This window comes from Manis javanica, chromosome 11, assembly GCF_040802235.1.
Source record: "Manis javanica isolate MJ-LG chromosome 11, MJ_LKY, whole genome shotgun sequence".
Lineage (NCBI taxonomy): Eukaryota > Metazoa > Chordata > Mammalia > Pholidota > Manidae > Manis > Manis javanica.
Window position 1 is genome coordinate 104,500,836 of NC_133166.1, and position 26,142 is coordinate 104,526,977.

Below are 26,142 nucleotides of genomic sequence, written 5' to 3' on the forward strand. Positions count from 1 at the left end.
TCTCTCAGAAGGTAACTGGGGAGGCCAGATTAAGATGTACCAAGTGGAAGAGTCCATCTGGTTAGCTAAACCCAGCGTAAATGATAGGTTTACGGCATTAGAATAAATTCTTGGTCTTACTCTGACCTACAGTTTATGCTTTTGGGTTCATAGGTTAGTAAGTGGAGCATATGGAAAGGACTTTCTGTTGAGGATATCATACATTTAAGTTATTCGTAGAGCATAACTTCGAAAATAATGACCAATAACTACCTGAATACCACTATCTCCATATTGTTGGTATTTTCCACAGTGATTTTTTACTTTCCCCTCGTATTGATTGATCCTTCCAGTTTGTTAGGAGTAGCTTGTCCTAAACAAGACCCTCTGGCCTTTAATGACTGAGTAAATTTATAATTTAATTAATAAATTGAGTAAACCGTGTGGGGCTAGTTTCTGGAACTACACAGGTAGGTGAACTCATGCATTCAGGGGCCCACACTTACCTGTCTTTAAGGGATAGTTGTTTGTACAGATAATAGAAGGGCGATGTGGTTTGACAGTAGTGTTAAGTAGGAAGCTGACCCATTAACTCTGGAGAGTCAGGAAGGTCTAATGACATTTGAAGCAGGCTTTGGAGCTCTGATAAGGAATATGTTTGGCAAAAAGTTATGGGAAGGGGGTAGTCCCACTAGAAAAGATTGTGCTCATGTGGTAGGTATTGGTCTTCACACTTGATCTGTATCAGAACTCTGAAGGGCGTGTTACAGTACACATGGCTGAGCCTCACCCCCAGATTTCTTGTTCTTTTGGTCTGGTTGGTGCTTGACTTTGGATTTCCAAGAAGTTCCCAGTTAGAGTTGATGCTTGTGGTGTAGGTACTATATTTTGGAGAACCACTGATGGAAAGATGTATATTGAAAAGACATCTATTAGTATTATTATATAACAGTAAATTCAGTATGAGGATTTGTATACCTAAAGCAGTTAAAGGTGTTTTTTTGGGTGAGAATGGTGAGAAAGGGGAGTTGTTGATGGGAGCTTAAGTGAGGCCCAAATCAAGAAGAGCTCTCTATGGGATGGGATCCTTGAAATGGAGTGGAATTTCTTTAATTGGTGGTAGGAGATCCTATTTTGATGTAATAATATTGGATATTCTTAATTGTAGCTTTATCTAGAAAGATATGTCCTGATCCTGGATGTAGCCACATTTTTGTGGCGCACGCAGTCCATGTTTTGTGCTCTGGTTCTAATCCACTCTGGTAGTCTGGGGCGCCCCTCCACCTCGTGGCGGGAATGAACATGTCTAGGTGGCATCTGCTACAGTTAGTGGTTTTGTTGTTTTGTTTTGTTTTTATTTTCCTGGCTCACTTAATTGGGGGAAAGCTACCCTTTTTGGAGAATAATCTGATAGTCTGTGTCCAGATTTTCCAGATTTTCTTTTGTGAGAATGTCACTAAAAACCTCCAAATTCTGTCTCCTTAGGTTTACCGAACGAATCAGTGTGCTGGGGAGTTTGTGATCACATTCCCAAGAGCCTACCACAGTGGTTTCAATCAAGGCTTTAATTTTGCTGAGGCTGTTAACTTCTGCACTGTTGATTGGGTATGTAATTATGACTTACCCTTTTCAAATGTATTGTTTTTCCTGAAGAAATGGATATATAATGCTTTACTGTAATGTGTATGGTTGCTTAAACCTATTGCTGCTCAAATGGCTGGTTGCAAATTGTTTACCATCTACAGGAAGGGAAGGCACTCGCACCACATTGTGAATCACACCTTTACTAACCAACCACACCCCTTGGTTCAGCTGCCATTTTTTTCTATTGTAGCAACACTTGATGAAGAAACGAGTCTATTGATTTAAATCTTGGCTGAAGCTTAGTTTCTCATTGCAAACTTAAACAGTTCCAGTCTTAAGAGTATACTTTAGAATAGCACTAGTTGAAATTATCCACAACACAAAAATAATGACATGTTTTGTTTCAGTTAGTTATGAAGTGGATTTTTTATGTTAGTATTAATACTTTCCATTTACCTAAAAAGCCAAATGCCAGGTGTGTGAGAGATGTTAAATCTGACGAATTATAACCTTGTTTCAGTGCTTTTCTGAGTAATAGTGGCATCTGTATCCATAATTATTTTCTGTTGAGAGGTTTTGGAGCATTACTCTTCTCTGGTGTAGGTTAACCATACCAGTTCACTACAGTTTTTCAGCAAATGGATACATTTATATTTCCAGTTAGATCTACATTGTGGTGGATATTGATACATTCTTAATACACTGGGATTTTCAAATAACTTTTTAATTAAGGTATTTAATATACCAGCTCTTTGAGATACAATGATTAGAAAAAAGGACCAAGACCTTTTAGAGTCTGGCTTTAGGGTTGGTATGTGCTATGCATTATGACCCAGAACATGATAATTGTTAATATCATAGTAAAGGTTAGAAGTCTTTAGAAATAGGACGAGAATGAATGTCACGTGCTGTCCTCTGTCTTTGCCCCAGCTGCCACTAGGCCGACAGTGTGTGGAGCATTACCGCCTGCTTCACCGCTACTGTGTATTTTCCCATGATGAGATGATTTGCAAGATGGCTTCCAAGGCTGATGTACTGGATGTTGTAGTGGCTTCAACCGTTCAGAAAGACATGGCCATTATGATTGAGGATGAGAAGGTGTTACGAGAAACTGTCCGCAAACTGGTAAGGTTTCTGGAATACCATTCCATTTCATTTGGTATTACTACTTTGTAAAGCTCTTAGGTACTTTAATACCATTTTTTAAAGTTTTTTTTTTAGTCTGATTTCCTTTAAGACCATTGTAGTAGATGTATGTCAATATCTGATTGTGGCCTTTAATTTTTTTTAAAAAATTTTTATTAAGGTATTACTGATATACACCCTTACGAAGGTTTCACATGAAAAAACAATGTGGTTACTACGTTTACCCATATTATCAAGTCCCCACCCACACCCCAGTGCAGTCACTGTCCATCAGTGTAGTAAGATGTGTGGCCTTTAATTTTCATTTCTCTAATGGCTTGATGATCCACTGAACATCTTAGCATGTGTGTACCTAATGGTTACCGTATATATTCTCTCTTTGGTGAAGTGTTCATTCAGATGTTTTGCTCCACCCTCTTTTTGTTGGATTGTTATAAGAATTCTTATTATTCTACATACTAGTCCTTTATCTAAGTGTTGTGCAGGTATTTTCTTCCAGTTGGTGGCTTTTCATTCTCTTAGCAGTATCTTTTCAAATAGCAGTTTTTCATTTTGATGAGATCCAGTTTATCAGTTTTTTCTTTCATGTATCTTTTTGTATGTGTCCTTCTTAAGAAATGTTTGCCTAATCCAAAGTTGCAAAGATTTTCTCCTACGTAGTAAATTCTCTTCTATAATTTCTAGTTTTAGGTTTTACAAGTGAGTCTTTAATCCATCTCAGTAATTTTTATTTACAGTGCAAGTTGTGGGTTGAAATTACTATTTTTGCATATGAATTAGCTAATTGTTGCAGCACCATTTCTTGAAAAGAGTTAGCTTTTTTCCAAAACTTGCCCTGGCGCCTTTTTTGAAAATCAATTCACTATAATGTATATATATATATACGGGTCTACTGGGCTATGTTCTCTTCTGTTAAACTATGCATTTATCTTCTGGCTAATAATACTAGATAGTCTTGACTACTATAACTTTCTAGTAAGTCTTTAAATGAGGTAGTGTGAGTCTCTCAAATTTATTCTTTTTAAAAACTTTTTTGCCTATATTCCTTTGCCTTTCCATATAAATTTTAGAGTTAGCTTATTGATTTCTCTTAAAAACTATTGAGATTTTGATTGGAACTATTTTAAATCTATGGATAGTTTAGAGAACTGATACTGTAACACTATTGAGTCTTCCAATCAATGGGTGTAGTATTATGCCCTATTTATTTAGTTCTTTCTGATTTCTCTCATTCAGCATTTTGAAGTTTGCAGCATATAGCTCTTACACATATTTCCTTGGGTTTGTAATTATGTACTTTGTATTTTTTTTGGTACAATTATAAATGATATTTTTAAAAATTTCAGTTTTCAATTATTTATTGCTAGTATTTACAAACACACCTTTGTATATTGACTTTATATCCTGTAACCGTGCTAAACTCAATAGTTCTGTTAGCTTTTTTGTAGTTCCTTTTGGGACAGTCATATCCATAAATAGAGTCATGTTGATTTTTTTTTTTTTTTTTAATGTGCCTATTTAGACAAGAGTCCTAGAATGTTGGTTCCCTGGAGCCTGTTATGGGTCAGCATCAACAGTTTACTCACCTTCCCCTGATATTTAATACTTGGGGAAAGCAATGCCCATAGGGTTTAAGAGCCTTACCAATGTCTTACATCAGTAATGGTAGGTCATTTTTGGAACTTTCAGAACTTACAATTTATTCCCAGTTGTGGAAAATTACAGATAAAAATTAAGTGAACATTATGATTCATTCTCAACTAAAATCCAGAGTTGCTCCTTAATCTCATTTTAAACAAAAATTTCAACCATCTCCATGGCAAAGTCCTTTTTTTTTTTTAGAATAATAAAAACATGGGCTACTTTCCTTTATTTGGGGAGTATCAACTGATCTCACTGAAGAATGACTCTAGAGCTGAATGTTTAACACAGAGTTTTGGTGGGGGGTTTCCTTGCATGTAGTTACATTGCTCTGACTGCAGATATCCTGCCTTGGTTTTTTTGGAGGGGCAAAGTCCTTTTTAATGTTCAATTCCAGATTAAAACAAAATTCATTCATTAGTGTTTTTCTCACTCTATTCTGTCTTTGTCCATATAATTATCAGGAAGTGAAATGGCCAAAAGGTTAAAACACAGAATAAAATGTAAAGCAAAGGTTCATAATCTAACTTAATCAGGCTCTGGCATTCTTAAGGTTAGATCTGGAATCCATTTCCAGATAAGGAGAAGGGGGTAAAAGTTTGATCTTTCAAGACAAAAGGTATACCCTGGAAGGGCTCTCTAAATGTCAGCTGTTACAAACTACAGTTGAAATTCACTGGTTCAAGACCTCTTTTTTCTTGACATAGTGAGGAAGCATTTTATTTTGACTTTAGTCTCTATTGCACACATTGTCTTTTTTCAGAGAACAGTGTCCCTTCAGATAACTTCTCAGGTAAAAGGCCACTAGACCACTCAGCATCTTCTCATCCTCAACAATTCCTGCATGATAGTCTTTTCCACTTGCCCCATCTTCTTTCCTTGTATTTATTTTTGTTCTTTTTGTGGATTATCCAGAAGTAGTAGTCTGAAGCCCTATTTATTTCTTCTGAAGTAGAAAGTATATGTTTTTCTTCTTTTATCTATACCCAAAATATGAACCAGGCCAATTTGGAGTTGAGTAAACACTAATATAGTTCTGTTAATACCAGTTTTCATACTCAGATCACAATGGCCAAATATAGAAACTGCCTTGTTCAAAAAGGGTTCAACCCATGCATTTTAAATTATGCAGTGCTTTTATAGTAAGGCTTTCTTTCTTTTTTTTAATTTATTTTTTAAATTTTTATTTAACTCAACTACCTGTGTGTGTGTGTTTGGAGGCTGGTGGATTGTGTCATCCTTTGGAGAGGCCTCTAACATACACTTCCTTCTAGGGGGTAATTGATTCAGAAAGAATGGATTTTGAGCTGCTGCCAGATGATGAGCGTCAGTGTATAAAATGCAAAACCACATGCTTCATGTCTGCCATCTCCTGTTCTTGTAAACCTGGCCTGCTTGTTTGCCTGCATCATGTAAAAGAATTGTGCTCCTGTTCCCCTTATAAATATAAACTGCGGTGAGTAGAAAGGATGATGTTTTTCTGTGGAAAACACCAAATTCTTACTAAAAAGCTCTGTGACATCACTGTCTCAGGGCTGAAATACTGAGTATAAAATGTCTGATTTTCTCCAAACCCACACACCTCAAAGCTGAGCCTGCTGTTCTGTCCCCAGGTACAGATACACTCTGGATGACCTCTACCCCATGATGAACTCATTGAAGCTTCGAGCAGAATCTTACAACGAATGGGCCCTGAATGTGAATGAAGCATTGGAGGCAAAGATTAACAAGAAGAAAAGTATGTGTTGTAGAAAGTGTGATTTGGTGATTGGCAAATTACGGGAGTGGTGATAATATAGCCATTATCAAGAAATGGGTTACTTGAAACAAGCTGACTTACCTTGACAAGTTCCTCTGTCCATCCAGGTTTACTGAGCATTAATGGAGAAGGTTTTAAAGCCAAGAGTGGATAAGGCAGATGCTCTTACTTCAAGTGAAGTCTTGATATATGAATTGTGTGCAAGTCATGTATTTAACAAAGACCATGTTGTTAGGAAACAATAACTTTTCACCTCTATTTCTCAGAAACAAAAGTATTTTACATTTTATATGGAACCTTAGAAACCTTTTAAAAAACAAGAAACTGTATCTCATAACAATGCCAATATGTCACTAAATTAGGAGTGTTTGGATTGTTGGTCCATACTCCTTAGTTCTAATCAAACTCTCAGTGTCTTATTATTACCTTTTAAAGTTACTGCTGCTCTTAAATCTCTTTGAATGTGCTTTGTTGCTTCCCTTCCTATAGCCCAGCAGATAAACTGGCTTCTTTGTCTAGGGAAAGGGTTCAGTACCACTATCTCCCAGCCCACTAGTTTCCTGCCAACTGCAGAACAAAATGCAGGAGGAAGTGGTTCAAACCACACTGAGAATCTGCATTTGCTTTGTTTTGAAAAATCAGTTGTTTTTTCATGCTTTAAACATTTACATTTTAGGTCTAAACATTTCCACATTGAAGAGCAGCTCTAGGCACTTGTTTAAAACATTCTGTCCTTAGCAAAAAAAAAAAAAATCCAATTAAACATTGCAAGTATTTACATATACGACCTGATAAAAGCAAATGTCTGTATTTCGTGCCACTAGTACTACACATAATGATCATGGCAAAGATGGCCTTTTCTTTATTCCTAGGCCTTGTCAGCTTCAAAGCTTTAATTGAAGAATCTGAAATGAAGAAATTCCCAGACAATGATCTTTTGCGTCACCTTCGCTTAGTCACACAGGATGCCGAGAAGTGTGCCTCTGTCGCACAGCAGTTGCTTAATGGCAAAAGGCAAACTAGGTATGTACTGCTCGAGTTTGGACTCTGGTGGCTAAACTTGGAAACCTGCTGTGACTGGTTTTCCTTCTGTCCTCAACCTTGTGGCATTGGAATCTTGGAATCTGGGAATGGTGACTGTGTATGTTCTCATAGGGCTTCCTTGGCCTTTGTCTTTATAGATATCGATCTGGTGGAGGAAAAACCCAAAATCAGTTGACAGTGAATGAGCTCCGACAGTTTGTGACACAGCTGTATGCTCTTCCATGTGTCCTCAGTCAGACACCCCTGCTAAAGGTAACTATAGGGGGTGTGTGGGGGCAAGTACTTGGTAATCCTATATTTTGTAAATAAATGTAGCTGATGGGATTAAGTTGGGGTTTTTTTTGGAGGGGGTTGTTAATTTGTATATTTGTTTGCAAATGTTTTTAGTAACCCACTGAGTAATGTGTGTGCATGAAGAGATGATGACAAATCTAAAAGGAGGGATAAACTTAGGAAAGTTTACCTTGGAAGTGACCACCATCTACTCCTCACAACAGTCACTTGTTTTAGTTGTCAGTTGGCTTTTGTTTTCTCATTTATGTGTATTATTGCTAAAATCAAGCAAGATGGAAGCAGGTCACATTGGCATGCATTGAAGATTCTAAGTATGAAGGAAGCAGTTACTGAAATCACTGTGTTTTAGGATCTCTTGAATCGTGTAGAAGATTTCCAGCAGCACAGCCAGGAGTTGCTCTCTGAGGAAATGCCCGGTGCTGCTGAGCTACAGGACCTGCTAGATGTCAGCTTTGAATTTGATGTGGAACTTCCACAGCTTGCTGAGATGCGTGTCCGTCTGGAGCAGGCCCGTTGGCTGGAAGAGGTGCAGCAAGCCTGCCTAGACCCCAGCTCCCTCACATTAGATGATATGAGACGCCTCATAGACCTGGGAGTGGGGCTGGCGCCCTACGCGGCAGTGGAGAGAGCTATGGCCCGGCTTCAGGAACTGCTCACAGTGTCGGAGCACTGGGATGACAAAGCCAAGAGTCTTCTAAGGGCCAGGTAAGAAAGCAAAGTCTCCTCTCAATGCTGGGGAAAGCTGGGGAGTGCACCTGTCCCAGCGCTGAGGGCCATGGGGCTGGCATGTGAGGAGAGTCCCCAGGCTGCAGCTGTGCCTGGGGCTGCTTTGGAACTTGGGCAAAAGAATGTTAATTTTTTTCTCATTCAACTGATTATGAGATGAGTGATTCAAAAGGACATGCCTTTTTAGAGTCAGCTTAATGAAATTTCCCTGGACCTTGATGAGACCATCTTTGAGAGAAGAAACATTTTTTACAAATAAGTGGAACTATTAAAACCCAGAGTTAATAAAAAAGAACCCGAGGAGTCTTAGAGAAATGTTTGAAAGTTAATATGCACTGATCTGTAAAGTGAAGATAGTGCCAGTAGTTTTCAGCAGGAACAGGAGCATACATTTGTGCTGTTGCTCAGTAATTCAGAACACCTTACCCATATCGGAGAGGTTTGATTGGACTTGGGCTTAACCATCTCAGGGGGAGGAGCAGCCCGTCTTTGATACTGCTTTCTATCTTGCCAGATCTGTATTGGTCTGATTGGCAACATAAACTACAAAAAGTGTCTAGATTATAGGCAATCTTCTGTAATCCTAAAATAGTGGTTGTGGGAACAGCATACACAATTGTAGTATTGTGCTTTGGACATGGAGATATTCTAGAGAATTTAAATTTTCTTAGTGACTAAGAGTCTTGATAGTGCATCTAATTTAACACAGTGAATTATCCTAAGTTACCTTTTGCAAATAGAAGTTGTGCTTATACCAGTGTAAAATCAGGAATAAGAACTTAAATGCTTCACTGAGTCATTTGCTGTATCTTAGATGCTCTTAAAGTCTTATACAGCCGTTTGAAACTAGTCAATTTGATATCTATAAGTTTTTGCCAGTTGGAAAAATTTATTTTCAGCACTAAATTTCCCTTGAAATGATTTTCCTAGTTCCTCTGGTAGACCATGAGAAAAATAAGCCATCACATAAAATGCTAAGTAGCTTTTATGTTTTATATTGTAGACCTCGGCATTCATTGAATAGCCTTGCTACGGCTGTTAAGGAGATTGAGGAGATCCCTGCATATCTGCCCAATGGTGCAGTTCTCAAAGACTCAGTGCAGAGAGCCAGAGACTGGCTTCAGGACGTAGAGGCCCTACAGGTTGGTTTAAAAAAATGTCCAGAGTGTATAAGTGCATCCATAAAGAGCAATAATTATCTCACTACATGGATTTAGCATTTTAGGTTGGCTAGATTGCTAATTTTATTTCAGTCTTATTTAGATGTACTCACCCACCTGTTGTCCTGATCAGTTGACTCAAATGTTTAAAGCTTGGATAATTCAACCATCTTTTTCTGGGAGCTTGGGAACCTCCCATACAAACTTGAGTACTTGGTTGTGAATCAAAGAAAAAGTTAAAAATGAAGTTGTGAGAGAAATATATTTCCTAGTCTTTGTGGTTGTCTCTTGTTGGCTCGTTAACAGCTGCAGTTCAGATAATCAACAGCAGATCCGGAGAATCTAGTTGTATGGCCAAACTAGGTCCCAAGGCCCAGAACTTTCACTACACAGTAACTTAAACAAAAATGCCTCATAATCCCCACAGAAGAAAGGATACTTACCATGTTCCAAAGTAACAAGCATCAAGTATTTGTGGCCCTTTGCTAGATGTTATACTTACATGCTAGAAGTTAAAAAGAGAATTAAAATTAAGTTCAGGTAGCATTATTAAGGTATAGACGCAATGTACTCTCTGGCTTACCTAGTTTTTAGCTGGGTAACTTCATCTGAAAAGTAGTTGGTGAGGTGTGTCTTCCTTTATCTTCCTAATCATCATAACCATCATATATCATTATGAACCTATTAAGAAAAAGGATCTTTGAATTATTAGATGGACTAGGTTTTGAAATTTTTAATTTATATTCTTGAGTCTCAAGGTCTGTATTGTTGTAGCCATCAGATTCTAGGAATAAGATATCTGGTTTTCTGAATATTTGTGTAATTTTAAGTGGTGTTAATTTGACCAATTTCTAATAAATGCCAAACAGAACAATTTTAGCCAGCTGTTTACCACACAACATCTGGGCATCTATTCTAGTTAATAGGGAAGAGAAGATAATATTAATTGATAAATAATACATATTAAGGTATGATCCCAGCTGGCCAAAGATGCAACCAGGGACAGTGTTGATTGTGTATGTAAATGTCCTTAACGGGAGTTTTAGATGCAGGTTCTTGTCAGTGACTGTTAGAGCTGTTTTGGGCACGGTCCCCCCTTTCACTTGCGATTGGTAGCAGCTGGAAAGGTGAAGCCATTGCAGTAAGGAGAAGTGAGCAGGTGAAATCAGGGAGGACTTGTAAAGACTAACAGATGTGACTAACAATAAGGAATCACTTCCTATTTAGTTGGCTATTTATTTTTAAATGTTATCCATTATTATACTTTATACATAGGAAGTACTCCATATTTCTAAGTTGAGTGTCATAGGAGTAGTGTATAATTTGTGAGTTACCTTTTTAAAAGTGTCCACAGAACATGGACATTTATGCTCTTACAGTTTCAATTCTATAAGCATAAATAACAAAAGCAGTGAAACATTGATCTACCCAGTCTATATTCACTTTCCCCCAACTTCCCCCCAAATATCCTCTATGGTTGTTTATCTGGTCTGGGACCACACATTGCATCTAACTGATAAAGCTCTTTAAGATCCTTCTAATCTTCTGGAGTTTGCCTTTCCTACCCTACTCTTTTCATGTCACAGAAAGTTCACAGAACAGTTATCTGTGGTTTGTTCTATCTTCTGTATTTCCTATAAATTGGAAGATAGTTTCAAAGCTTGAATGGATTCAAGTCAAACATTCTTGACTTATATCAAAATACCAGGTGATGTGTGCTTTATAAATCACATCAGGAGACACATCTGGATGATGTACCTTGAGATGCTAAGACTTACCATTGTGTTAGAGCAACACGAGTGCTCCCCCACCAACCAACCACTCAATACTTTTATTCTTTGTCCAGTTTGAGTATCTCTAACTCAGAAAGTGGTCCCAGCAGCAGCAGCTCTCGGAAACTTGTTAGAAATGCAAATTCACGGGCCCTTCCCTGGTGTCCTGAATCACAGTATTTGGGGATATGGGTCGCAGGAAGGTGTTTAATAAGCAAGCTTTCCAAGTGATTTGCAGTGAATACCAAATTTTTAGAACCAGTGGGCTTTCTCAGCTCATTTTAGTTTCCTGAATAATTTATATGAGTTACTTTAATTCATCATTGCTTAGTGGATTGGAGTAAAATACTGTTTTGTTGCTTTTATTGATGGAAGTCAGTGTAAAAGTCCTTTTGAGTTATCACAATTACATTTCTGTTCAGTTTTTTTCAAAGTATCCACAGGGACCAAGGTGACAAGCAACTTTAGAAGGGCACAGAGCAAAGGAGCACAGTGTATGTTGTGTTCTCAGCTGTGTCCTTGGGACCCTAGCACAAACTAGGTTCTTTCAGTGTTCCTTAAGTGAAAGAGCATGTCAGCCCCACTTCCACCACCATTGGGCTACTGGCAGGTTTTATGTATTTCCATCTGTGAATTTAATGTGTCTAAATATGGAGTAGGCCCAATCTGAATTATGCTTTTCCCACTTTACAAAGAAGTATTCTTTTTTCTAAGTTGCTATAATTTTTCTTCATTTATTAGGTTGGAGGACGTGTGCCAGTATTAGACACACTTATAGAACTTGTAACACGAGGTCGATCGATCCCAGTACATCTTAATTCCTTAGCAAGACTGGAATCACTAGTAGCTGAAGTTCAGGCTTGGAAAGAATGTGCTGATAATACATTCTTGATGAAGAATTCCCCATATTCTCTCTTAGAGGTAAGTTCGCAATTGGTCTGTGTACAAGACCTTAGATCTCCTAGGTTGGTAAAAACATGCCATCCCTCACATAGAAAGGTGGCCTCACCAGTTGATCCATGTTCTAGGTGTTAAAAAATTTTTTTTTTTTTTTTTCAGAAAAGCCAGGGAGATACTCCTAAACTTCTATAGTGAAATAACCTTTAAATGTTTTCTGAATACATTTTGGATATATTCAGTGCCCAAGGAAGAACATTGTTTTCATTCAAGTTTCTTAGTCTGTTGAAATTGGGCTTTATAACCTTGGCCATTCACCAACACTTGTGTTTAATAAGCCTGATAAATGATCTCATTTGCCTCCCATAAAGTGCCTTAGTTGTGTTTTTTCTATTTTTTATAAGCTGATAACAGTTACACATTATGACTGGAATCAGTATATTACTGCATTTTTACTTATTTGAATCTGGAATCAAGTCAGTCTTGTGAGATTTCCTACTTTTCTCCTTCTCCCTCCTTTCCTTCCTTCCTTTGTACAGGAGGTTCCTCTGGCTTCAGGGCAGCATGTTACAAAGAAAAGTTTGATACTAAGAAAATAACATCCTTCCCACTCTTGGGACTTTTAAATTGGGACTTCCTAATGCTTTACTTGAAATCTGTTTAACCCGTGGTGGTTCTTTGTCCCACATTAGGTGCTGTGTCCTCGATGCGATATCGGCCTTTTGGGATTGAAGAGGAAGCAGAGAAAGTTAAAGGAGCCCTTGCCAAGTGGAAAGAAGAGAAGCACCAAGTTAGAGACTCTGAGTGACCTGGAAAGAGCTTTAACTGAAAGTAAAGAGACTGCCTCAGCTGTACGTAGTAGGGTTTTTTCTTTTCCTTTCTCTGCTGCTTGGTTTTTGCCACTTCGTTTATATTGGGAAAGGAAATAAAAGAGTGACATTAAAAGTACTCAGTTTTACCAAAAGACCTTTCTGGAAACTCAAATGTAAATGTTTTGAGTGAAGCGTGAATAGACTGCAAAAGATTCAGGAAAAACTCCCAGTCTGAGTCTTGCAAACCCAAAAGTAGTTTTGTCGGTGCGTGGGTTGAACTAGGAATGCTGACTAAGGATATTAAAGATACAATGGGTGAGACTGCAATACCAAATTAATGATTTACAGTAAGAAATACACTCAAAAGTGACTAGATACTAGAGTCTGACCAGCATTTAGAAAACACTGCTGATTCAAAGATGGTAACATCTTCAAGAAGTTGAGGGCAACATCTACGTAATGTTAAGTGAGCGCATTATCAGGACAAAGGAAGATAGCTGTGTGATTTGAATGCTTTCTTTTAAAATCTATATTTAATTAATATAAATTTCTTTATTCTATAATTGACACATACATTATTACTTTCAGGTGTGTAACGTGATGATTTGATATATGTATGTTTATACTGGAAATGATCACCACAATAAGTCTAGTTAACATCTGTCAGCACATAGAGTTACAAAGTTTCTTATGATGACAGCTTTTAAGATCTACTCTTAGCAACTTTTAAATACACAGCACAATATTATTGACTATAATCATCATGGTGTACCGTACATGCCCCAGGACCTGTCTGTATAACTGGAAGTTTATACCTTTTGACCACCTTCACCCATGCCCATTCCCCACTCCTTGCCTCTGGCAGCCACCCATCTGTTTCCTGTATTTGTGGGTTATTTTTTATTTTTGTTTTGTTTTTATATTCCACATGTAAGTGAGATCATACAGTTTTTTAATTTTTGTTTTTATTTTGGTATCATTAATCTACAATTACATGAACAACATTATGGTTACTAGACTCCCCCCATCACCAAGTCCCCCCCACATACCCCCTTATAGTCACTGTCCATCAGTGTAGTAAGATGCTGTAGAATCACTGCTTGTCTTCTCTGTGTTGTACAGCCCTCCCTGTGCTCCCCCCCACCCCACTTTGAGATCATACAGTGTTTACTTGTCTTTCTCTGAGTCATTTTACGTAGTATAATGCTCTCAAAGTCCATCCGTGTTGTCACAAATGTCATGATTTCCTTCTTTCTTATAGCTGAATAATACTCTTATCACACTCACACACATGCACGCGCGTGTGTTTCCTTTATCCATTCATCCATCGATCAGTGGACACTTAGGTTGCTCCCATATCTTGGCTGTTGTAAATAATGCTGCAACAAACATGGTACAGACATTGTTTTAGGTAGTGTTTTTGTTTTCTTTGGACAAATACCCACAAATGGAATTTCTTGATCTTCGGGGTAGTTCTATTTTTAGTTTTTTGGAGAACCCTCACACTTTTCCACAATGGCTGCACCAGTTTACATTCCTGCCAGCAGTGCATGAGGGCCCCTTTTTCTCCACATCTTCACCAACACGTTATTTCTTGTCTTTTGTTTAGTGGCCATTCTAACTGGTGAGAGATGGTATCTCATTGTGGTTTTGGTTTGCATTTCCCTATGGTTAGTGGCGTTGAGCATCTTTTTGTGTACCTGTTGGCCATCTGTATGTCTTTGGAAAAATGTCTCTTCAGAGCCTCTGCCCATTTTTTAATTGGATGTTTGTTGTTGTTGTTGTTTGCTATTGAGTCATAGTTCTCTATTTTTGATATTACAGGTACATGATTTGCCAGTATTTCTCCTACCTATTCAGTAGGTTGCCTTTTTTGTTGTTGATGGTTTCCTTTCCTGTGCAGAAGCTGGTTAGTTGGGTATTGTCCCATTCGGATGCTTTTCAGTGGCACAAAGCATTGCCCATTCTAGAATAGGAATATACGTGCTGCTAGGATTGGACCAACTGTTTATCCTTGGGTCAGGGCACCTTTTCCCAGTCCATTCTGTAGCTGTCTGACCTTCCCTGGAACTGACATGAGATTACCTTAATTTATGTATTTTGACAACAGATCTTCTAGGACATATTTCTATATTCATCAAGGTTCTAATTATAGTTCTCCTGCTTGAGTATCATTTTGTTGTTTTTAAGGGACAGCTCTCCACTGTTATATGTGTGGTTTGTTTTATAAGGACATCATATTGAGCTTTGCATTCTGTCTCTTTCACAGAGTCCAGTCTATGCCCACCTAGTCAATGGACCCCTGGCTTAAGAATTCTATACATTACCTGTGATCTCTTCTAGAACTCTGAAAGATTAGTCATTTGCTCCTCATTTCTGAACTATAGGAAGGGCACCTTGTTACCACATAACCCATATGTACTCCCTGTATGATGTTTTCATCTACAGAAATAAGTGGATTTTTTTTTAATACACAGAGGTTACCCATTTTACTCCTAGAAGTTTTTCTTTCTTCCCTAATCCCTCATTAAAGTATTTTCTTCTCTAATGTGAAAAGGCCAAAAGAAAGAGATCATGGAGAGTTCATTTGGGCCTTAAAACTCACACATGTGGTGAATCATAATGAATCTGATGGTGGGTGGATGGTTTTAACTGTGAGGAATTAACATTTTAAGGAGTTGGGAATAGAATTGGAGAAAGCAATAGTTCCTGCCCCTTACGGCTTTTGTTCTAGACTGGAAAGCTGAGTTTTAAAATTCTGTGCTTTTCCCCTATTTATCTAGAAGTACTAGAGGAGGACTTTGGCCCAGCTTTTTGTTGGGGAAACTGGACACTAAGCTTGAGGTGGCAGTGGTTAACTCTGACATAGCTGGTGATTTGAATTTGTCACCTTTTCTTCCATGTGCATAATGAGTGAATCTGTGATGCCTGGACTTGGTTGTATGTTGGATGCCTTGTACGTAGTGGGTGCTTAGTTTGTTCCACTTATGGACATCTTGTAAATACCATTCAGAAATATGTTCAGTATCACTTCAGCTTTTTACCGTGAAGTTGATTGTGTTTATGTGTGTTTTCAAGTCATTCATACAGGTTTAACTGAGCTCAGCGCTTTCCCGGGACCTGGCTCTCATTTTAATAGAGAGGAAAGACTGCAATAGGACTATACCTGTGACTTCCGGCAGAAAAGCAAATTGCTTTTGTCTTTGCTGTAATGGTCTTATTTTACAGTGTGTGTGTGTGTGAGAAAAGTCTCGTCAAGATTCCATTTAATGTTACCCATGAGGGATCCAGTTTCGTTATCTATAGCTGCTGTGTCCAGCAGACAGGAAAAGACATAGGTCATTGCTGAGTCGCGGCTGCTCCAGAAGGTTATTCCATTAAAGTACCTTCTAGAAGAACACAAAAGCTAACAGAATAAAATTGAATGCAGAACCTCAGAAATCAGTACACACAGAAAGTGAAAAGCCCATATATTTCAAGAGAAGTAAATATTCTAGGAGATAAATGTGCAAGGAGAGTAATTGTACACATTGTTCTCCGTGTGCCCAGCAGTGTGGTCTGTCCTGCTTCTCCCATTTCGTCATCGTCATTGCAGCCTGGGGAGGGTGGGCCCTGTTAGCAACTCCATTCTATATGTGCAGACACTTATCCATAGGAGACCATGTTGCCCAAGGTCACTCACACAGCTTTAGTGGGGCAGAGCCAGGATTTGAAAACAGGTAGTCTAGTCTGGAGCCCACCAGGATCCCAGCGATTCAGGAGAAAGGCGAGTGTTCCCTGGCACTCCCTGACTGTCTGTCTGCTCCTTTGCAGATGGCTGCGCTCGGCGAAGCTCGTCTAAGGGAGATGGAAGCCTTGCAGTCCCTCAGACTAGCCAATGAGGGGAAACTGCTGTCACCTGGCCAGGATGTGGAGCTGAAGGTTTGCGTGTGTCAGAGGGCCCCGGCCGCCCCTATGATCCAGTGCGAGCTCTGCAGGGATGCCTTCCACACTGGCTGTGTGGCTGCACCCAGTATTGCGCAAGGTCCTCGGATCTGGCTTTGTCCCCATTGTCGGAGGTCAGAGAAACCTCCGCTAGAGAAAATTCTTCCCCTGCTGGCCTCCCTGCAGCGTATCCGAGTTCGCCTCCCTGAGGGAGATGCACTTCGGTATATGATTGAAAGAACCGTGAACTGGCAACACAGAGCCCAGCGGCTGCTTTCGTCAGGGAACCTGGAACCTGCGCAAGACCGAAGGGGCTCAGGACTGTTCCGCAGCAGGTGGCAGGCCTCAGCAGGGCAGGTGGCAGAGACAGACAAGGTGAGTCTGCACCTCCCCGGCTGCTTATGGGCATCTGCTTGACTCTGCCCTCTTCCCCGAGCATGCAGCTCTGGCCCTGCTGGTGGTCGCCGTGCTGTTAGCACACCGAGTGTGGCTTCCCACCTGAGGGTCATGTGGACCTGCTAGTTTCTTTCCTCTGCTCCTGAGAGTCAGGAGTTGTTTCCCCGGCACTGTTTCTCTAGTGCAGATTTCACCTTTTCATGTGTACACATAAGTTTTTCCATTATTTGTATGAATCCAGATACATGTTTTTTTTAAATTAAGGTATTACTGATATATACTCTTATGAAGGTTTCACATGAAAAAACAATGTGGTTACTACATTTACCCATATTCTCAAGTCCCCACCCATACCCCAATACAGTCACTGTCCATCAGGGTAGTAAGATGCCACAGATTCACTATGTGCCTTCTCTGTGCTACACTGTTTTCCCCGTGACCCCCCACACCATGTGTACTAAACATAATACCCCTTCATCCCCTTCTCCATCCCTCCTGACCTGCCCTCCCACACCCCTCCTCTTTGGTAACCACTAATCCCTTCTTGGAGTCTCTGAGTCTGCTGCTATTTTGTTCCTTCAGTTTTGCTTCGTTGTTATACTCCACAAATGAGGGAAATCATTTGGTACTTGTCTTTCTCTGCCTGGCTTATTTCACTGAGCATAATATCCTCCAGCTCCATCCATGTTGTTGCAAATGGTAGGATTTGTTTTCTTCTTATGGCTGAATAGTATTCCATTGTGTATATGTACCACATCTTCTTTATCCATTCATCTACTGATGGACACTTAGGTTGCTTCCATATCTTGGCTATTGTAAATAGTGCTGCGATAAACGTAGGGGTGCATATTCTTTTTGAGTCTGAGAAGTTGTATTCTTTGGGTAAATTTCCAAGGAGTGGGATTCCCTGGTCAAATGGTATTTCTATTTTTAGTTTTTTTGAGGAACCTCCATATTGCTTTCCACAATGGTTGAACTAGCTTACATGCCCACCGGCAGTGTAGGAGGGTTCCCCTTTCTCCACATCCTCACCAGCATGTGTTGTTCTTAGTCTTTTCGATGCTGGCCATCCAGATACATGTTTTATATACACTGAGACACACACTGAGACAGACAGACACACACGCGCGCGCGTGCGTGCGTATGTATGTATGTATTTAACACATTTTTTCCCCTGCTTCCTCTCATGTAACTGAGTAGAAAGGAAAAGTGCCTCCTGCCTTCTGTCTCCTAATGCCTTTGAGGAAGAGTAGGTTTTGAAATGTCTGAGAACTATGTTGCTTCAGAGGAAGGCAGTGGGTTTCGTACCATCTGTGATCTTTGTGCCAGAAGCCAGATTGTTCTGACCACCGCTGGGATGGGTGGAGTTTTCTGTTCCCTCCCATAGAGGAAGGGTGTGAAGACGTCAGAGAAGTACAGTGGGAACACAGTGGCCACACTTCTTACTGGCAGACCTGGTCTCATTGTGCTTCACTTGATTGTGCTTTGCAGATACTGTGTTTTGTAAATGGAAGGCGTTTGGCAGCCCTGTGTTCAGCAAGTCTGTTGGCACCATTTTCCCAGCAGCATTGCTCACTTTGCATCTCTCTTGCATTTTGGTCGTTCTACAGTATTTCAGGTTTTCTCATTGTTCTTACATATGGTGTCTGTGACTAGTGATTACGACTTTCTGAAAACTCAGATGGTGGTTAGCACTTTTAAGCAATAAAATATTTGTAAGTTGAGGTATGTATTTTTTTTTTAGACAGCATACTGTTGTACACTAATGAGCTACAGTATAGTGTAAACCTAACTTTCATTTGCACTGGGAAGCCAAGAACTGACGTGCTTTGTTGCGGTAGTCGAACTGAACCTGCGTTATCTTTGAGGCCTGCCTGGATAAGGTCAGCCCGATGACTCCCAGTCTAGCACAGATTTCTCTAGCAGAGGTAACAACTCCCTTGTGTGATATGAACATGGAATTTGAATTACATGAGTTAAATGTTCAGTAGACCAGAGCTAAGGACAAAAATTGTTAATGTGTCATATTTGTTTCCTTGTTTTTGAATTTATCTGCAAGCTTCTGAAATATAGCACCTGTCACTTAGCAGACATGCCTAGTTACATTTTTGTTGCACGGGTGAACTGTGGCTGTTGGGGCTCTCACTTCTGCAGTAAAGAGACAGGACACAGCTGTTACTTACATGCTCACTTGTGCTCAGAGGAGCACTTCTCCCAGCTCCTTTAGGAAACCCTGGGGAAGCTGTAGGGAGATGATATGAGTGAGAGCTGGTCGTTGCCTGGTTGGTGTATTCAGAGGGGTACATGTCTGTGCTCATTTTGTTTTACTCTTCATAAGGAGAGTCACATAGATGCTAAAAGGTTGTATGATGGTTGTGTGGAGAAAATGACTTGTTCCCAGCTGGTGCTCTTCACCTCTTTGAAGTCAGTCCGGGTAAATTAAAGCCAGGGAGACTGCAGGCGTGGTGGGTATGTGCTGGTTTGGTCAGACCTAAGATGCCAGGAGACTTCTTTCAGTTTGGGAAAATGAAGTTTTTCTCTTTCCTGGTTGTCTGCCTGGTAACCCAAGCTACTCTCATTGGACTGGTAGAAGTAGTTTTAATACTGAAAAGGCCTTACTATAAAATATTCTGCTTCCATTAGGCATCTCAGCCTCCTGGCACACCACCCTTTTCCCTGCCTGATGATTGGGACCGCAGAACCTCGTATTTATACTCTCCCTTCTCTACTGGACGGAGTTGTATCCCCCTCCATGGTTTGTATTTTATTATTATTTTGAAGGCTGGGAAGTGACAATATATAGATGATCAGGTATTATAAAAAAGGACTTTATCCTCAATTGTAGGATATGGGTTACTGTGTATTTACAAGGTAGGAGAAGGGTCATGTTTGAAGCTTTATAAATGCAAAGGAAACCAAGAAAGGCTTTATATCCATTGTTTTCAGGGATGGAAAGGTTAATCCCACGCCCAGTGGTGATTAAATACCAGTCATTTCGATCAGATGCTAAGTTGTGGCTCCCTTGTTACTTGGTTACATAGGAGCCTTGTGGATCTTAGAGATGCTGTACACCTGAAACCTGCTGCTTTTTTCCTATACTGACCTACAAATGACTGCCCCGTGAGTCTAAAGCTGCATCCAAAGTTGTGATCCTTAATCACCATCACAGTGTGTCTAGTAATGGAGTCAGAGCTGCCTGATCCACTTGGGTTGCACATGCCCTGGGCTAGTCTGTGCTTTCTATTAAAGCTGTCAGGGCAGAGGTACTGTGTCATCTGCATTAGCAGTAAGTGAGGAGGGGTTTCAGTGCAGAATTAATACTCTCCAGTAATGAGAAGACTTAGGTCTAGTTTGGGTTCTGCTCCATCGTAGCTTTCAGCACATTGAGTGACCCTACCTTCAGCAGGCTCCCAGTTACAAAGGCGTGGTGGCAAGGGTCTGAGGGGCGGTCCTTCATGTGCTTGTCTCCCAGGCCTGTGTGTCATTGTTGTGATTGATCTGCTCTTTAACAGGTGTTAGTCGGGAAGTGAGTGAGCTGTTGATGGAAGCCCAGTTGCTCCAGGTATCCCTTCCTGAAATTCAGGAACTTTACCAGACTTTACTTGCAAAGCCAAGCCCTGCTCAGCAAGCTGACCGAAGCTCACCAGTTCGGCCCAGCAGTGAGGTGAGCCTGTAGCTGCTGGGGGCCGGAGTGTGGGGCAGGGACTGTGTTCCAGTGCCACTCCATCTAAAGAGCTCAGTGAATGAAAAGGATGCCGATTGTCTACTTTATAGCCCTATTCTTCTGCTGCTGGTGAGCAGATAGGAGCTCACAGCCTGGAGTTTGGTTTTATTTCTTAAGTCACAGTGTGAAATTTTTCCCCTTTATTTTTAGCAAAGTGCTTCTCATCATTTCCATGTGTGGTGATAGCTAGAAGCAGGGTTATTTTCCTTCTGTAAGGGAATTACATAGGTGAAGATATAACTGGGAAGGCCTTTGGGGATAAACCCTTCAAAAGTCAGAGATATTCTTAATGTTAACGTTTAACAAATGCTGTAATTCCTCTAAACCTAACAAAACAGCTGGTGTGAGCACTGGGTGATCGAGCTGAGGATGCCCATACCAAGGTAGATGCCATTCAGCGACCTGTGTCCTGTTTCTGAGAGTGTGATTAGAGACGCTGCCACTTCCTCCTGTTGGTGAACTAGCTGGCCTGTCCATGTACGGCCCCTGACATGTGGTCAGCATAGGGAAGACTCACTGAAGACACCATACTGTGTACCAATCAGTATCCAATATTCCTACCTGTGGGGTGGGCTTCTGTATGTCCACCTCACTCCTGGAAGGGGTGGGGCTGTATGTCCTTGAGGAAGGAATTAGCATGTCCCCTCGATAGAAACTACACGTGAGTCAGTCATGTGCTCATGGGTTTGGCGAGAAGGAGGATATAGACACCTTCTGTCTCCTGGTGCTCGCTGGCTGGTTGGAAAAGCAAAGACGTCTTTAATGTTTCCCTTCTTCAGCATTCCATTGAGAGCACCAACAGTTGTTAGCTGAACAGGTCATCCTGTGTAGGATGGGAAGGGAGGTGGTGGTGACTAGGAGGCAGTATTTTCTGGTGTTGATTGGGGATCGTCTGGTTTCTTGTACAGCTGACACTTCACTAGTTTTAGTAATAGGCAAACTGTAGGGTAAACTTGAGTTTGCCTGTCTTCCACCCAGAATGATTGTTGCCGTGGCAAGCGAGATGGAATCAACAGCCTTGAGAGAAAACTGAAGAGACGCCTGGAAAGAGAAGGCCTCTCCAGTGAGCGGTGGGATCGAGTCAAAAAAATGCGGACCCCCGGAAAGAAGAAAATCAGACTGAGCCGCCCCAAGGACACGGACAGTTTCAAGTCAGAGAGAGCACGTAGCTGTGAATTAGTCCGTTCTGCCGGAACTCATTCCCTGCCCTCAGACACATCCTATTCTGAACAGGAGGACTCTGAGGATGAAGATGCCATCTGCCCAGCTGTGAGCTGTCTGCAGCCAGAAGGAGATGAGGTCAGTGAGGTTTGGGCCATAGAGGATGTGCTTTCCCTTAACTCAGAAACCCTGTAAGCTAGACCTCATCTCGCTGGGTCTTTCTCTTCTGCTTACCTGCTTTGAGCTGATCTGAATGGATTGCTCAGCCTCCCCCCACTGATCTCTCTGCTCTTACATCGTTCTGGGGCTTCTCCCTTTTCTTGAAGAAACTCTCATTCTCCCCTTTTTCCTTTTCCTGCTCCTGCAGCTGTCAGCGACCCGACGCCAAGAAGGTGGGAGGGTGCCGATGTAATGCCCTTTGCTTACTTACCACAGGGCGACGTGTCTTAGCCCCAAAGCAGTCATGACTTGAAGAATGGCTTTGACTCGGTTGCTTTGGCGTTTGGCTTAGCTGTTGTGCCAGAGGCCCCGGCGGTGGCACCGGGGCCGTTAGTGGCAATGGCCTGAATATCTTGAGGCTGGCCTGCTCAGTTTTGAATCACGTTTTTTTCCTCTGAAAACCCCGTCTCCCTGCTCTTTGTAACCAGGTGGACTGGGTCCAGTGTGATGGCAGCTGCAATCGGTGGTTCCATCAGGTCTGTGTTGGTGTTTCTCCAGAGATGGCAGAGAAAGAAGACTACGTCTGTGTGCGCTGTTCTGTGAAGGACGCACCAAGCCGCAAATAAACACACACAGACCTCTCTCCCCACTTAATGTAATTCAGGACTCCAACCAAGAAGATTTCTTCAATTTCTCAGCAAAGCTACAGGACTGGTATTCAAACCAGCCTGTAAACGGTGCTATTTCTATTCCTTACGGGATCATTTTTCCAGAACTCTTTGAAAAAAAGAAAAAAACAACTAAAAAAATTTTGACACTTTTTTGTATTTTTTTTCCTTAAGAGCTGTTTGTGGTCATTGAGGTTCGAAATGCTGACTGTTTTTTGCAGGGGTTCCCACCGGTTTGGAAGGCATTGGAGCCTGCACCTTTTCATGTACAGCATTAAAATCTCACTTCTGTCTGGGATTTACCGGCTTCAGAGTCCAACTCAATTTCAGTGTCCAGAAGGACACCAGAAATTCCAGTAAATCCTCGTTTGAGGAATTTCTCCTGTTTACTCTGTTACCATGTTGGGGTACTTAAGTTTTTCACTTTTGGGGTTTTTGTTTCTTTATCCACTTTTTTTTTTTTCTGGTAGACTAGGTTTATTTATCTAAGCAATAACTTCTGTGTTGGTTTCAGTGGCTGGAATTAAAACAAAACAAAACAAACTTCCAAACTGTGTTGGTGCTTTAGCATTTGGCTGATGTACAGAAAGCAGATGTCTAGTTTCTGGGGTCACTGAGGAATAGTGGTGTGGAAGAGAGACTGCTCTGTAAGCAGTTACCACAGCTGTGTCTTGGCTTTCTCCCTGCCCCTTCCTTCCTCTCCTATTTTTTTGGTAGCTTGTATCAAATGTTGCAGTTTATATTGTGGAATAAATCCTTGGTCCTAATATGACACTACATGCTGGTTATTTAGAGCCATTAGAATACAGCTTCCCCGGCCCCTCTAACCAGGGGCTTTGAAGAGCCAGAGAGGGTGGTGTGCTTTTGCCTCCGCCTCGTCAGGCTGCACAGTAGCAGAGGTGGCCATGTGCCTTCAGGCCCCCCTAATACAGAACCTCACCCAATTTCAAGGGGACAAACCTGTCCTTAAAGCCATGCTGTTTTTCTTAATAAGCTTTCTCAGAATGCTGACAAATCATTCCAATTCTCAAGTTAGTCCTCCTGGTGGAAATGATGACTTAATTATATTTGAACTGACAGGGAAGCTAGGTTCAGGGTTCAGGTGTCAGAAGGAAATCTAAGGCAGGTTCATCCTTTCAGAGGGCTAGGAAGGTATGGGCTGAGGGGAAACTTGGGAACGGCCAGGCTCTGCCTGTCTGATTTCTTCACTGTCATTAGTGGCTGTGGAGTGTCTAGAGCCTTTTCTAAAACCTCCTTTTCCTTTTAAAGGAAGGACTCTGTTCCACAGTGGAGAAGGCATTCTGGTTAACAGAGCCATCTTGTGTGTGCTCTTTCCTATTCTTTTGCTAATATTTGTTTTCCCCAAGTTCTATATCCATAAACCTAAAGATGGGTAGAACTAGTAGGTCTTTAATAAAATAAAACAACAGCAGCAACGTCAGTTTGTGATGTAGCAGAGATTTAAATGTACTGTCCCCCCTCATGCAATTCAAATAATTAAATCTCTTTAAGAATGACTCCTACTTGTCTGCAGTTCTCCCACGGTTCATTGTGATGTTTCTCCTTGCCCTATGGGGGTTTTGGGGCCAACAGAGAGAAGGCCTTTTTAAGTGTCTAAATTCATAGAACCCCCCAACATTTGGGACAGTATGCCAGCTGCCCCAGTTTCATGGAGGAGACAGCCTAAAAGGGGGCACTGCTGCTGGAGTACAGCCTTGGCCTTGGCCTTTGCAGAGCATTCACCCATCTGTTGCGCCCTTTCACTGCTGCCACTAGCATTCCTTCACCTGTAGATGGTACCTAATAATCTCTGACACCAGCATCTTCGATGAGGTAGATTCTCTGCCTCTTTGAATAGGGGAAAGGCAGGTGTCTGTGTGTTTAAACCCCACTCTCTCTAGGTGAGACCCACCAGTTTTTACAATATGATACTGAGGTTTAAGAGGGTCAGTTGCCCAAATTACCCTGCTGGTAAATGCCAGTTGTCCTATTGTGTTTCTCCTGCCTGGTACTCCGATGCTACCGGTGAGCAGAGGTGCCCTTACCCTCCCGTTGATGCTTTCTGACTATGGGGCACCACTGTTATCTGAGAAGCATGTTCACTGTGTGTCCTGCATCCTAGAGAAACTTTTGAACTTGGGGAAAGAAGATAACATACATAATAGAAACCGACACTTTCCCACCTCAGTAGTCCTGCAGCTACAGAGAGTGAGAAGGAAAAGGCCGGGTTAGACTGGAGTCTGAGCCAGGGGGGCCGGTGGCTACAGAGTGGATCCAGTGACGCCAGCCCAGAGGGCAGATACGGGCCCCACCTCACCTCAGTGATGGTGGTGGTGGGTCTTTGTTTTTCCTTCCAAATCAAGGATTTCTGATTTAGATTAAAAGGCTGGCTTGTATGGAGCCTGGAGCAAGACCGTATAATTGGACTAGTTGTAAAGGAGGTTGACTTCTTCACAACTTCATGTCAGCATCCTGGGAGATGGGACTCATGTTCGTATCTCAAGATTAATCCTGGAGCCATCTCTGGTAGTAGAGGTTGGTTAAAAAAAAAAAAAAGTTTCTATGCTTCATTCTACCATGAGGAGCTTTAAAAAATGAGATGTAAAGATCTTGAGATTTCCCATCTTATATTTTGGCAGAAGAGTCTGAGATGCACTTAATTTGCTATTCACCATAAAAAGCAACAAGACCCTTTGGGCATTTGAGCAGGACAAGGTGCCTACTGGAAGGGGGAAACTTGGGTTCTCTCTCTACTTTTTGTTGCTCTCTGAAGGCCCTTTTGTAATGGGTTTCTGCCTCTATTTTTTTTTCCCCCCCACTTAACAATTGTGTGAGTCTATTAGGACCTGCTTCTGGCTTTGGTCAGGCAGTGATTGGTATTAGAGCCCAGGGCTGTTTTTCTGGGCTCAGTCCTGCCCAGGTTTCCTGCCATATGACATGGACTGGAATGGATTTTAGATGTTACGTACCTATAAACAGGAGGTACAGAATTGGATCAAGCATTATCCACTGCCATTCAGTAAGAGACTGCTATTCTCTGCTAGCCATCAGCCTGTAGTAAAATTAGTAAAATTGCCTTTCTATGCAGAAAACACAATCCCCTTCAGATGAAACTTAACCTGTTGGGAGGAAGAACCAGGGAAAACAGTGACCGTGCAGTGCCTTCCTGAACCTCCAGCTGAGCCCCCGAGTGGTGGCCTCACACCCTTTGCCCCCTCGGTCCCTTACATGGGCTCCTTTTGGCCTCAACTTTCTCGGAGAGGTTGCATGTGCAGTTGGTAATAGAAATGTCATTG

General features: G+C 41.3%; 1 protein-coding gene across 1 annotated transcript in view; it reads left to right on the forward strand.

The window, feature by feature from the left end:
* KDM5B (lysine demethylase 5B) overlaps positions 1–23,618 on the forward strand; it is a 62,931-nt gene extending 39,313 nt beyond the window's left edge. Inside the window, exons 13-27 of the mRNA XM_037015268.2 lie at positions 1,465–1,584; positions 2,494–2,688; positions 5,625–5,806; positions 5,964–6,088; positions 6,982–7,132; positions 7,291–7,405; positions 7,797–8,152; positions 9,177–9,315; positions 11,847–12,026; positions 12,695–12,853; positions 16,628–17,113; positions 19,778–19,889; positions 20,647–20,798; positions 21,837–22,157; positions 22,667–23,618. Coding sequence (XP_036871163.2) covers positions 1,465–1,584; positions 2,494–2,688; positions 5,625–5,806; positions 5,964–6,088; positions 6,982–7,132; positions 7,291–7,405; positions 7,797–8,152; positions 9,177–9,315; positions 11,847–12,026; positions 12,695–12,853; positions 16,628–17,113; positions 19,778–19,889; positions 20,647–20,798; positions 21,837–22,157; positions 22,667–22,804 — 2,931 coding nt within the window. The 3' untranslated portion in view covers positions 22,805–23,618. The remainder of the gene's footprint in view (positions 1–1,464; positions 1,585–2,493; positions 2,689–5,624; positions 5,807–5,963; positions 6,089–6,981; positions 7,133–7,290; positions 7,406–7,796; positions 8,153–9,176; positions 9,316–11,846; positions 12,027–12,694; positions 12,854–16,627; positions 17,114–19,777; positions 19,890–20,646; positions 20,799–21,836; positions 22,158–22,666) is intronic.
* The last annotated feature ends 2,524 nt before the right edge of the window (positions 23,619–26,142 follow it).